At 42.7% G+C, this 14,269-nt stretch overlaps 1 protein-coding gene across 1 annotated transcript in view; it reads left to right on the top strand.

The window, feature by feature from the left end:
* Positions 1–516: 516 nt before the first annotated feature.
* Positions 517–14,269, top strand: part of TTC12 (tetratricopeptide repeat domain 12) — a 48,035-nt gene continuing 34,282 nt past the window's right edge. The window contains exons 1-6 of the mRNA XM_065944549.1: positions 517–527; positions 2,103–2,175; positions 10,133–10,296; positions 10,840–10,861; positions 11,510–11,587; positions 12,633–12,754. Of these exons, the coding sequence (XP_065800621.1) occupies positions 2,118–2,175; positions 10,133–10,296; positions 10,840–10,861; positions 11,510–11,587; positions 12,633–12,754 (444 nt within the window). The 5' untranslated portion in view covers positions 517–527; positions 2,103–2,117. The remainder of the gene's footprint in view (positions 528–2,102; positions 2,176–10,132; positions 10,297–10,839; positions 10,862–11,509; positions 11,588–12,632; positions 12,755–14,269) is intronic.

The following is a 14,269-nucleotide window of genomic DNA, read 5'->3' as shown; positions in this document are numbered from 1 at the left end:
GGATAATAACCAACTTATTTCTACTGACCAGGCGCCTGGCACTTTAATCAAAATTCATGAGAAAGTGCCATTTCTCCATGTCACACATAAGAAAACTTAAGATCAGAGTCTTCATACAACTCTCTTCTCCGAAGATCTCATTTATACCAATAAGCAAGCCTGGCTCTCCTAAGTACCGCTGTTAACCTTCCCCATTTGGGGCCAGGGATTATTAAGCTAATGGAAGTGACACCATCGCCCCCACCCCAACCCTAGAGGAAAAAGAGGCGAAAACCTGGCGCTCATTTAGGCATCAGCGCAGGTCACTTGGGCTTTTCTGCCCGTCCCCTCCACCCTTCCTTCGTGCCCATTAGAGATCCCTAGCCCCAGCCGGCCCTGAACTTGGCTGCGCGCTCCCGAACTAGAGCGCGGGGGCGGGGCGCCGGAGCTCGGGCCACGCCCACCCTCGGCCCCGCCTCTCCCCGGTCTGAGTCGGTCACCGCCAGCCCACAGCCGCCATTTCCTGTCCGGACCTGGGCGCGCGTCAGGTAACTGCAGCGGGGTGGCCCAGCCTGTCCACGCCCAGGTCTGGTTCTCATCTCTCGTCAGAACTGAGCAGAGGACACTGGTTTGGGCTCCAGTCGATGGGATGGGATCAGCTGTGGGCTAGGACTCCTAAGGCGGGCACTGGGCGGGTGGACGCTACGGAGCAGTTGCTAGGCAACGATGCCGCGGCCCCGCCTTCCGAGCCGGGTGGGCGGGGCGTGCCTAGGCCCCTGCACACACAGAGGCTCCAGGAGAGCCGCAGGCTTCTAGTTGGTGAAGTACACACTGGAGAACTTCCTGGGCATCACCAGTCCTGTCCTTCTTGTCAGGTCGTGGGTTTGCTGGCTAGGCAGGGCGCGCCCACAGACCCCGCCCTGGGAGCCGAGGGCTTGGTGCCTGCCCAGGGTAGTTCTGAGCCTGCCTTCTGCCCCTCCTAACCTTGATCACGTTAACTCACTTGACTAGGCCTCAGTTCCAGCGGGAGCCTGAGTTGTTAGAGCTGGAAAGAAGCCTATGGATCATTTAGTTAAGCCACAAGTCCCCTGCCCTGATTTTACAATAATGATGCCTCACAGTAACCAGTCATCATCGCGAGTGTCTGGCACTTTTAATTAGTCTGCAAATAGCCCTGTTTGCTAGAACCAGTGAGGCCTGTAAGGCTCAGAGAGGTTGTGCCTTAAGCTAAGGTAGCACAGCTTATGTAACTGGTGGGATCTCAAAAGAGATCAAATAACTCACAGCTTGTTCCTGGCAGATCTGGAATTTGCAGTTAAAGGTGGCTTTGAAGACTACTATTAAACCTAACTGTGAATCAGAATTAGTTGGAGAGTGCTTAAAACTGTACATTTCTGGGTACTCTCTCAAACTTACTGAGGGGCTCTGGGCTAAGGCTGAGGAATCTGTGTACTAAATCAGTTTTTGCTTGCTTTTTATGATCTGTGGGTGGACCTTTGGGAACCACTGGCTACAGCATGAAGCCTTTTCACCCAAAAACAGCTGAGAGGTGATCCAGCTAAAGTACCTGGAGAGAAGATAAGGCTGGACTGTGAGGTTCCAGCCCCTCAGTCAATTTGTAGCTTCTCTTCACTTCTCAGAAACAAGCCTGAGGCTTATATTTTAAACAAGTTTGAACATGTAGATGCAGATTACTTGTTTCTGGTTACCTGTCACAAGGTCAAGTCTAAACTTCTGGCTGGGCCAGCCTGTCAAGATCAAAGTCAAGAGTTAGTGTCCTCTATCCCTGGCAGCTTGTCAGCTGCTCCACCTGGTCTCCTGCACACCAGATCCCTTACCCGCAGTGGATGTGGACTTTGTAGGGACATTTTGCAGAGCAGTTTCCCCATTGGAGGAGGCTGGCAGCTTTCTGGCAATATCACCACATGTAATGAGTGTCCCTTGGCCTTAACAGAAGTCAGAATGAAATAGATCACCTGGCTTGTTATTCATGACTTTTCTAAACACAAATCTGTCTTTAAAATAATCACTTGGTTCTTGGTTTTAGCAGGCTAATAAGCTTGACGAATTCTGTTTAGTGTTTTATTATTATTAATTTTCATCGTGTATGCTGCCTCCCTCAGGGATTCTGGTTCACAATGGCTGACTATCAAGAGGAAGACTTGCAGAAATTTCTTAAAAATGTGGATGAAATCAGTAAGTATCAGTAAATCATATACAAATTAAATTTTACTTTATGGAAGTGGAGTGACTAAAGAGAGATGATTACTCTAAGTTAGTTCCTGGGTTGCCTGACAGGTTTATGACTCTTAAGGGAAAAAAATGTCATTGAGACTAAACAGAAGAGGGTATCAAGAAATAAGTAATATTGGAGCCTGGGGCTAATATTTTCTGGCTGTTAATTGGTATCAGTGAAGCTGTTAATATTCTGATTGGAATTCAGGTTGACCACTCTTCGTATTTTCTCCCCTTCATTGTAGAAGCAGGTCAAAAGGAGCTTCCATTTCCCCATCACCAATGAGCTCTTCCGTTTGAGGTCACTCAGGAGCCTCATTGATCTGGAATCCATCTTGTCTGGAGGGAAAGCCATTTCTGGTTTTGAGCTGCAGTGTGTGCGTATGTGTTAAGTCACTTCAGTCGTGTCTGACTCTTTGCGACCCTGTGGAGCGTAGCCCACCACGCTCCTCTTCCATGGGATTCTCTAGGCAAGAATACTAGAGTGGGTTGCCATGTCCTCCTCTAGGGGATCTTCCCGACCCAGGGATTGAACTCACATCTCTTATGTCTCCTGCATTCATAGGCAGGTTCTTTACCACTGAGCCACCTGGGAAGCCCTTTGAGCTGCAGAGGCAAAGTCAAATGGCTTCCTTCAGTATCCATCACATTACATGGACGGCTCATAGTTGCCACACCCGTGTCTCTATTCTTCTAGGCAGGAAGACCTTTCCTCAGCTCAGACAAGTGGGCTCTCAGAGGACACGCTGATCACACAGACCACATACAGGAGATTCCGAAGTACCCAGTCCCTGTTCAGGCTTCAAGGAGCTTGTCTGAGGGTCAGTCAGTTCAGTCACTCAGTCACTTCCGACTCTTTGCAACCCTATGGACTGTTTGAGGGTAGAAACAAGAAAACCAACAATAAAGCAAAACTTATGTAATAGAAATATATTGAAGTTGTCACTTCTCACAGGCCGTAATGGGTCCAAAGAATAAAATCGTTTTTAAATAGTCCAGGCAGCTTCATAGATGATACATCCTTGGTGTGTTCTTTGCTTTCGTCATGGGCCTCTCCTCCGCCCGTCCCGCACATGTTGTTCTGGCCTGGCCCACTGCTCACCACTTTCTCTGCCGGTGGTTTAACCCAAGCATGAGGTTTTAACTCCCACCCTTGTTGATGACCGCACATCTCAATTGCCACCAGCTGCGTTTTTGACCTTCAGCCTCTATGCCAACTGTCACATCCATGTGTCCCTCAAACACCAGGAACTTCCTGTGTCCAAAGTTCAGTTGATTGTCTCTTTCCTCTCTGTCCCCCTCCCCCAAATAAAACTTGCTTCTCCTACCCTCCCCTTCATTCTAGTCTTATTGGTGGCACTACCATCCCCTAAATTTACAAGTCACACTGGCCTCCCCACCCCCAGCCCTGAATTTAATCAGCCCTCAGATTTGCTTTCTTTCTCCAGCTCTGTCCTCTCCTAATTTCCCTTTGTCCTGCTTCTCTAATCCAGACTATTTCAACAACCCCCTGATTGGGTTTCCTGCCTCTAGGCTCACACTCCCCACAGAGTAATGTATCTAAAATGCAAATCTGACCCAGACACTTCTCTGCTTGGATTCTTCCCGCAGTCACAATAAATTTCAAGCTCTCATCAGGACCTAAGTCCTCCCGTGACCTTACTCTTGCCTCTCGCCTCTCCTTACCTCACACTTGAGCAACAAACTACTTCTGTTCCCCACACACACCCCCTGAAGGTCCTCCCGTGCCTGTTGGCTTTCTTCTCTTTGCTTCTTCACCTTTCTTTATCTGACTAACATTCATTCATACCCCAAGTTCATTCCCATATCATTTAGATCAATACTGTATGTAGAACTTTCTGTGATGACAGATATGTTCTATAATCTGCAGTGTGCACGATGCAACCAATGGCCGCACGTGGCCATTGAGGGTTTGAAATGTGACTGGTCCTATTAATGCAGTGAGTTCCCCTATTGTTTCATTTATTTGTAGTTATTGTTTAGCCACTGTCATGTCCGACTCTTTTGGACCCCATGGACTGTAGCCCACAAGCTCCTGTGTCCATGGGATTCTCCAGTCAAGAATACTGGAGTGGGTTGCCGTTTCTTTCTCCAGGGGATTTTCCTAACCCAGGGATTGAACCCATGTCTCCTGTTGGGCAGGCGTATTCTCTACCTCTGAACCACCAGGGAAGCCCCAGGGGTCAAACCTTCATCCCTTGCCTCTCCTACATAGCCAGACAGATTCTTTACCACTGTGCCACCTGGGATGCCCTATTTCATTTATACATAATTTAAATGTATATAGCCACATGTGTATAGATTCTATACATTCATCTCTTGGGTGCTTATTATGTATTGACTGTTGCTAGACCCTGGAAAGAACAGTAACAGTGAATAAGAACCATCTTCCTTCCTGATACCTACAATCCAGTGAGAAAAGGCAGGTATGAAACAAGTAATTTCAACTGTGGTGTATGCTACAAAAAGAGATTTGTAACATGCTAAACATGCTAAGGAATCTAACTCAGTTAAGGGAGTCATACGAGTCTATTTGGGTTGCTGTAACAAGATACCACAGACTGGGGGACTTAAGCAACAGAAATTCATTTTTGCCACAGTTGTGGAGGTCAGAAGTCCATGATCAAGGTGTTAGGTTTAGTTTCTCCTGAGCCCTCTCTCCCGGGATTGCAGATAACCCTTTTCTTACTGTGTTCTCACACGGCCTTTTCTCTGTGTGTGCACATTCCTGGCGTCTCCTCCTCTTTTTATATGGACACGAATCTAAATGGTTTAAGGCCCCACCCTTATGACCTCATTTATCTTTCATGACCTCTTTGAAAGTCCCATCTCCAAGTACAGTCACAGTGCAGGAGTTAAGACTTCAACATATGAATTGGGGGAGAGGGGCACAATTCAATCCACAAATAGAGGCTTCCCTGAAGGATGAGATTTAGGCACAAATCTGAAGTGTGAGTAGGAGTTGGCCATTGGGGAGAGAGAGGGGAGTACTGTAAATGAGGAGAAAGTAGGTAGGAAAGCTGAAAGTTAAGAGAGAGTGTGGCACCTTTGAGAAACCGAAGATTAAGTGTAGCTGGAGAGAAGAGTTCAAGGAGAGAAGGGTCTCATCTGAGTCCAGAGAGGCCAGATCAGGGAAGACCTTGGAAGCCATGGTAAGGAATTCATGTTCATCCTGAGAGCAATGGGAATATTTTAGAGGGTTTACTCAGAGTGGAAACGTGGTCAGATTTACATCTTAGAAAAGTCACTCTGGCCATGGTGTAGATGTAGACTAGAAGAGAGAAACAGACAGGAGCTGAGATCCAGCTGGGAGGCTGTCACAGTGTTCTGGGGAGAAGAGAATGGGGCCAGAATGGATGCAAGTAGACTTTGAAGAGAGATTTCAGACCTTATTTGACAAGCTTTAGTGATGATGGCTAAGAGGGCAGAGAGAGAGCAAAAGCTTGCAAATGAGTCTGAGATTCTTGACTGAATGACAGGTGGATGGTTGGGCCATCTGCTGAGACAGGGGCATTTGAAAGAAGAAGACTTTTGGGAGGAAGAGGATGGGCAGGTCAAGTTTGATGAGTAAGGCATCCCGGTGAAGATGTTCAGAAGGCATCTGGCTTTGTGAGTCTGAGCCTAGGAAAGAGAATAGGTGAGGAGTTCAGCTTAGAAGGCACTGGGATCTGCATAGCACATAGAGCCTTGGCAAAGAGCAGGAATTCTGAGAAGCTGGAGAAAAAGAGAGGAGGGCTCGAGCAGAGCCTTGAGGATCGCCATGATTTAGAAGATATGTAGGAGAGGAAAAGCAGGAGCAAGCAAAGGAGACCAAAAGCAATGACTAGAGAGGTAGGCAGAAAATTGGGTGAAGTTCATGTTATGGAAGCAAAGGGAAAAGATCACCTCATAGAGAAGGAAGTGGGCAGCATTTGTCAGATGTTTCAGAGAGCTTGATCAAAACAGGCACTAAAGAATGATCATTAAATGTAACAACACGAAGATTGTTTGTACCTTTGGTGGAAAAAACTTTGGAATCGGAGAAACCAAACTGTAGTGTATAGAAGAGCAAGTGGGATCTCCATTTCCAGTAATATTACTGGTGAGAGACTCTAAAATCCCTCCCACATAATACAATACATCCAGAAAGGCTGGATAAAACATGATAGACTCCAAGCTTTTCATTTGTTAAGCATGTTTGTTAAAATGGAAAGAGTTTCTATTATAAGAAAAGCAAAGCATAAGATCTAAGCTTGTAGAGGGTTAAAAAGGACTCAGCAAACTCAGTGACTCCAATGAAGACAGGAAAAGAAGGGAAGAAAATGTAAATACAATACATGAAATATAGTAAAAATTAGTCTAAACACTGAATCAATTATGGTAAAATAAATAGACTAATCTCCAGTTAAAACAGATTGTCAGATTGTATTTTTTAAAATCAGTTATTGTGCTGTATAAAACAAACACCTTAAAATTAAGGACTCAGAAAAGTTGAACCTTAAAAAGGAAAAAATATTTGTGATATAAATACTATCCAAAGGAAAGTAGGTGTTGAATATTACCACCAGACAAAATTGACTTTAAAGCATAGACTGTAATTTCTAAGGAAAAATTCACAAGGAAGATAAAAATTTCTAAATTTGCAAACTTTCAAGTCCCTCCAACTATTTGAAAAGCTGATAACTCCCGTCTTATACAAATTGTTACAGAGAAGAGAAAACAGAGGACGCCCCTGATCATTATATGAAACTAGACACCGAAGTAAAAAGTATGCAGTACTAGAAGGAAATAGGGCAGTATTATTTATAAATATAGTTAGAATCTTAATTACAATGCTAGCAAACCAAATCCAGTGATGAATTAAAACATAATTTATCATGGTCAAGTTGGTCTTTCTAAAGAATGCAAGAATGGTTGAATACTAGAAAATTTATTAATGTACTTTCAAATTTTAACATTTTAAAAGAGAAAAGCCATAAGATCATTTTAGCTGATAGAAAAATGTAAAATAAGACATTTGTTAGACTTCAAAGCCCATTTATGATAAATTGATGTCGACCGAGACTAAGAAGGAAACCTGAAAGAATGCTAACTGAAACCTCATTGCAGACCCTCATGTGCCTGCGTGCTAGGTCACTTCAGTCATGTCCGACTCTTTGCCACCCTATGGATCATAGCCCACCAGGCTCCTCTGTCCATGGTATTCTCCAGATGGGTACTGGAGTGGATTGCCATGCCCTCCTCCAAGGATCTTCTCAGCCCGGGGATCAAACCCACATCTCCTCCATTGGGAGGCAGGTTCTTTACCACCAGTGCTACCTGGAAAGCCCTGCAAACCCTCATGCAGACATTCATACTTCTAGTGAAATAAGGATTCTCTTAAAAGTCCAGAACAAGGCTCAAATACTATCATTGCTTTTATTTAGCACTTTACTGCTTATTGTAGAAATAAGTCAAGGAAAATGGATAAAAAGTAGAAAAGTTTGAAAAGGTGAATGAAACTCTTATTATCTTTGGACAATGTGAGAGTCTACAGAGAAAAATTCAAGAATATCTGTAAATAAATTATTAAAGGAGGAAATTGAGCAAGGTTTTCAAATATAAGATTAATGTATAAAATTCAGTTGCATTCTTATATACTTGCTATATACCCACAACACTTCATCAACAATACCAGAACAAAGCCATCAAAATATATGCAGTATTTCTTTATGGAGAAAATTATAAATATAAAGAAAATTATAAATATATATATATCTTTCTAAATAGATATAAAGAAATAAATATATTTCTTATGGAGAAAATTATAAAATTTAATTGAAATTAAATTTGTCTATATGGATTTAAAGAAATGATGAATAGATAAATAAGTAAATAAATATGTAAGGTAAATCTCCATATAGACTCATGGATATTTAATACAATACTATCATGTTTGTTTTCTTGCTCAAATTGTTTCAAAAGTTTTGACCACTGGGAGTTCTTTTGACTGAATTTTATAATTTTCTCCATAAAGGTCTTGCATACATTTTGATGGATTTATTTTGGTATTGTAAATAAAGTATTCTCCCCTCTAGGAGGTAGGGGGCTTCTGTGGTGGCCCAGGTGGTAAAGAATCTGCCTACAGTGCAGGAGACCTGGATTTGATCCCTGGGTCGGGAAGATGCCCTGAGAAGGGAATGGCTGCCCACTCCAGTGTTCTTGCCTGGAGACTCCCATGGGCAGAGGAGCCTGGTGGGCTGCAGTCCATGGGGTCGCAAAGAGTTGGACACGACTGAGCGACTAACAGTACTACTAGCAGTGCCGCCTGGGATAGATCAAAATCCCCAAGATGTTTCATTAGAATTCAACAGGCCGATTCCAGAGTTCTCATGGAAGAGCAAAGGGCCACGAATAATGCAGGAAATTTTGCAGAAAAATAAGAAGGTGGGATCCCCCTACCAGATGCTTAAGTTTTGTTATAAAGCTGTAGTAATTAGGCATGAAAGTTTTGGTGCGGGAAAAGACAGGTCATCCGGTAGAACAGAATGAAGAGCCCTAGAGCAGGTTCACACATGCAACATGAAACAGGGATGACACAGTTCATCGGTGAGAAAGCAGGGACTCTTCAACAAATGGTGCTCCTGCCCTACACAAAGTCAGCTCCAGGGGACTTCCCTGGTGGTCCAGTGGTTAAGACTCCATGCTTCCACTGCAGGGAGCACAGGTTTGATCCCTGGTTGGGGAACTAAGAGCCCTGCGTATCCGCACAGCCAAAAAAAAAAAAAAAAAAAGAGCAAGTCGGCTCCAGGTGGATTAAATACCTTAATGAGAAAAACAAAATGTTAAAACTTTTAGAAGACACACAAGAGTATATTTGTAAACTTAATATACACAAAGGCATAAGTCATAAGGGGAAATATTGGTACATTTAAGGCATAGGAAATCTCTTCAATGGAAGGTTCCAAAAAACAAAAACACACCATACCCAAGTAGAAAATGTTCATAAATATACATAACAGTCCAGAATATATAAAACAATCACAATAAGAAGAAGACAAACAACCCAATAGAAAATAGGAGCAGGCAATTCACAGAAAGGAAATCCAGATGGCCTATAAACCAATAAAAAGATGCTGGATCCCAGTCACATTCAAGAAAAGGCAAATGACAACATTAAGGAGATAAACGCATTATAGTGAAAACAGCATAGAAGTATGAGAACAAGTTTTAACAAGGATGTGGAGGTGGGAACTCTCGTACACAGCTTGTAGGAATAAAAACTGATATAGCCATAGCCTAAAGAATATGTCACATACGTGCATGGGTAAATATATACGTATATTCAATTCAGCATTTATTTGCTGTAGAAAAAAATTTAAAAACCTGGAGGTCCATCAATAAGAGAATGAATCACCTATGTAAAATAAGTAAAATGAATCAATTGGAACTATTTGTTTCAAGAACAAATCTCTAAAGCATACTAAGAGAAAAAAACTAAGTTGCAAAAGAATGCACATTTTATTAAAAAAACATTTATTTAAGATGTTCAAATACATGCATTTACACAAACTCTCTAGTAGGTGAATAAGTTTTGGGAGTGTAATAAACAGTATAGCGATTATAGTTAACAATACTGTACACTTTAAAGTTTCTGAGAGGAGATCTTAAATATTCTTACCACTCACACACACAAAAAATTAAATACGAATGTGTTAACTCATCTTGGTGTGGGAACCCTTTCTCACTGTATACCTCTATCAGATCACCATGTGATGCACCTTACACTTACACATTGTCATGTGTCAACTGTATCTCAAAAAAGCTGGAGAAAATAAAGTCCTTCCCCATGAAATTTACTACACCATCATTGATATTGAATAGGGTCTTTCTTTTTGAAGACCTTACTTGAATGATTCACCTCTGATTTCTCCTCTAGCCAGTTTAATTCAGGAGATGAATTCTGATGATCCAGCCGTACGCGAGAAAGCGGTCCTTGAGACAGAAAAGAGACTACAGTTTCCAGAGGGGGACCAAGAGGAGGACGAGTGCAGGACCACCGTGAACAAGACCACGATCAGTCCCCCGCAAGCTCCCAAGAAGGTGCGCTTTGCTTATCGTGGAGTTATCTGTGTAGACACAGCAAGGAAGTCTGCATGGAACAGAGGAAGGAATGGTTTAATCTCAACTGCCTGGTGAGGCTGAAATAGACTTGTCCTTTAGAGTCACTAGATTTTTCACAAGGAAGTATAAACTCTGATATATTTTTCTTGGCCTTTCTGAGTCATCCTTAAACAATCCTTTTGGTTAGTTTTAATGAAAATTTGGCCTCTCCACCCACTGAGATTAGGACCATTTTTAAGCTGTTAATGTAACCGCTTACTAACTCATAGTTCCAATTCATGCAGCCACAGCTGGGGTCCCTGGTTTCTGCAGACTAGCCCCGTAACAGCTATGCCTATAATCAGATCTCCTGATTTAAAGCAAACCCCCTGAATTTGGAACCTTCTAATATTATGGCTAAAGGAAAGGACTCTACCCCCCCGCCCTTGAAATTTATCTGCCTGCTTGGTTTGTATATGTATAAATAAGAGAGTAGTTTTTGAAATTTGTTTCTTTCTTTTTATGATAACCTGTGCCCTGTAGGATGCAGATGAAATAAACACAGGTAAGGACTGCATCTCTCTTCCCAATGTGTATTATTCATTTTAAGTCAGCGTTTATTGATTGTGGCTTCTAGACCCTTAAATTAGAGCCTCTGGGCTTACAAACAACCATAAACAAAAACCTACTGATCACCCAGTTCTGTTACTAGTGGTCAGAGGGAATGGCGCTCAGAGGATTTTTCCTGTGTTCTCCTGACCAATCTTCTGTACACTGAATTCAGTTATTCTGTTTCATCCAATTTACTCTTAGCTACTCAGAAGGATCCAGAGAGCTTCTCAGTTGCTCAGCTCAGCAGCTCATTATGCTAAGTGGAACCAAAAAAGTCCGTCTTCAAAGAAAAACTGTTTTAAAAGGCATAATTCAAATTTGAAGCACAGACATAGTCATCATGTATAATAATACATCACACAGATTCCCATTTAATGTCGAATTAAGAAAATGTCATTTCAGTTGTCTCCAAAATCTGTGTGTGTGTGTGTGTGTGTGTGTGTGTGCGCGCGCGCGCGCGCGTGCGTGTGCCTACATGTGTATGCATGAAACATGTGGCTCTAAAACTCTGATGTGGCTTTTTTTTCTGAATTTGAGCTAAAGAACTGATTATAGTATTTGGATTTTTCTTTTTTAATACTTGAAATCACTCTGTTGTCAGAAGCCTTCTTGGCATCTCTGGAGAAGGATGCTAAAGAACGTGCCAAAAGAAGAAGGGAAAACAAAGTCTTAGCAGATGGTAATTGTCAGTCTTTTCACTTTTTAATGGCAGGGATGATTTGTGCTGGAAAAAGCAGGGGAGTTTATGCTGCTGTTTGAGGACATCAAGATTCCCAGTGGGTGGGTTCAGAATGCGCCTGAGGCAGTGGGATCTGGCCAGGCAGAGACTTGTCTGTTTCCTGTTTCTACTGCAACAGGCGGTGGAGAGGCAGACACAGCCCCGAGATAGCCTCCACAGTCAGACCTGTTTCTAAAGCATATTGTTGAATATAGTGGCACTAAAGGATGCTTGGAAAGTAGGGAGGGGTGGGAGTGAGGTACCACTCTCTAGCCTCAGGCACAGATGAAGATGTGAAAAAGAAAAGCGAAACAAGCAAACAAAACTGGGAGAAAGTGAAAGTCGCTCAGTCATGCCCGACTCTTTGCAACCCCATAAACTATACAGTCCATGGAATACTCCAGGCCAGAATACTGAAGTGGGTAGCCTTTCCCTTCTCCAGGAGATCTTCCCGCCCAGGGATTGAACCCAGGCCTCCTGCATTGCAGGCGGATTCTTCACCAACTGAGCTATGAGGGAAGCCCCAAGCTGGGAGAAAGGAGAGGGGAAATAAAGGAAAAGAAAGAGCTGGGGTTGTGTGTGTGTGGTCATGGGATGGGGGGATACATATGACAGAAGAATACTTTCAGCATTTACTTTATATCACTCAGTGCTATGTGTGCTGCAGATCCGAATTATTCCATGTTTGCTAGAAAATTAGTCGTTTGAATCTCTTTATCAGACACTGAATGTGTAGATTTGCTCCTTGTGGCAAGCTTGGGATATTCCGAGCCTTGAGGCAGAAGCATTTGCTTTTTCTGAGAAGCTGCGTAGAAGACTTGGGGTGGATTTATGTAAAAGAAATCGACCCAGAAATGATCTGCAGAGAGAAGGAAGTGCCAGGCCCCCATTTGGATGGATGGACATACTAACCTTCAAAGCAGAATTGGAAAATCAGGGCAGTGAAGCTTGAAAGCATTTTCCGGTGTGTGGGGAGAGCTCACCTGTATGCCTTTTGTTCTCACAGCCCTGAAAGAAAAGGGGAACGAAGCATTTGTCAGAGGTGATTATGAAACGGCCATCCTGTGCTACAGTGAGGGTTTGGAGAAGCTGAAGGACATGAAGGTGCTGTACACCAACCGAGCTCAGGTCAGTGAGGCCAGGTCGTGTCCGCGGGATTTCCCCAGGGGACGGTAGCCACTAACTTTGTGAAAGCAGAGAAAGATGAGGTTAGCTGGCACCAGTGGTGTGGTGGTGAATGCATAGCAGCCGGCTCTGCTTGGGGTGAGGCTGGAGGCTGATCTGCATGGAGCATTTGCCAGTTTCCGTGGTGTAAATACTCTCATTATGGTCCAGTTTCAAGCTACCAACTCGGACTCATTAGAGGAGGACTTGGGAATAGCAACACATAATCGGCTCTCTCCATAGTAAAAGTCTCCCATCTCATCACTGATGGTCCCTCGTGTGTAGCTGAGAAAGCCAGTGGAACGAGACAGCCTGGGGGACCTTGGAATTCTGCCACCACTGACTTAGTTCATCCTCTTTTTTGATGCCAGTTTAAGGCTCCTGAGGCTAACTCTCTTGTTAATTTCTTACTTATTGTATGAATCCCTCCTTCATTAAGATTCTGTGATTGGGTATACTCCAGCTAATGGACCTGAGCCAATTTCTCAGAAATTTTGAGTTTGTAAAACCCCTGATACTTCCATTTAATATCACAGATGAGCTCAGATTTCTGGAACACCAGATAAAAATCATTACCTTGATGTTTATCATCTACTCCTTAATGAAGGGACAAGATGAATAGTTTTCAGTTGAAACAAAAATGTCACCTGTGACCTTATCTTTGAAAAGTGCTTGAGTATAAGAGAGCTGTCTCCTGCTCAGGCCTGAAAAATTGGCAAATTTGTGGACATGATTATCTGATGATCAGAGTATGTCAGCAGGACCTGGGTGAGATGAACTTGATGCCATGTCATTGACAAGGAGAGGATCCTCGTCAGCTCCAATTTTGTAACTCAGGATTAAGAATATCCTGCTGTGGTATGTTGAGGAAGAGTACAAGAAACAGGATATCAGCAGTCCAAAAAGTCTGGACAGTGACAATGATTTAATGATAAATAAAATCCAAGCACAACATAAACTCATTAGTTCACCAGTTTGGATAAATCAGTCTCGAGTTGAGGTGTCATTTACCTACCCCTATTTGTGGAGAAAAAATTGTTATAAGGAAGTGAACCGGTAAATAAAACGGCCAGAGGTTGATTTTTGCAATGTCTATTTTATCACCCTTACAAGATTATACACTTTTTGAGGGTGAAAATTGCCATATGCTTTTCCCCCTAATGCTGTGCTTATAACCAATGTTCAATAAATCCTTATTAAGTTATATAACACTTGGTGGAGGCAGAGCAAGTCCATTTGAAGGAGTGAGGTTTCTGTTGACATGTCAAAAGAAACAGCTAAATGCAAACAAACAATTAATATGATAATTATAGTTCTTTTTTATTTATCACAAATTTGGTCTCCAAACCATTTACCTACTGATGCTTATTCAGTCTTATTACTCTGAAGTTACCTGAAAGCTGTAAAATTGAATTGCCTTTAGAATGTTATATAATGCAGACTTACATCTAATTCAGATGGTCTATACCCTGATTCATC

Source organism: Muntiacus reevesi, chromosome 9 (genome assembly GCF_963930625.1).
Source record: "Muntiacus reevesi chromosome 9, mMunRee1.1, whole genome shotgun sequence".
In the NCBI taxonomy this organism is placed as follows: domain Eukaryota; kingdom Metazoa; phylum Chordata; class Mammalia; order Artiodactyla; family Cervidae; genus Muntiacus; species Muntiacus reevesi.
The sequence above is the reverse complement of the archived record's forward strand: the minus strand, read 5'-3'. Positions and strand labels throughout refer to the sequence as shown.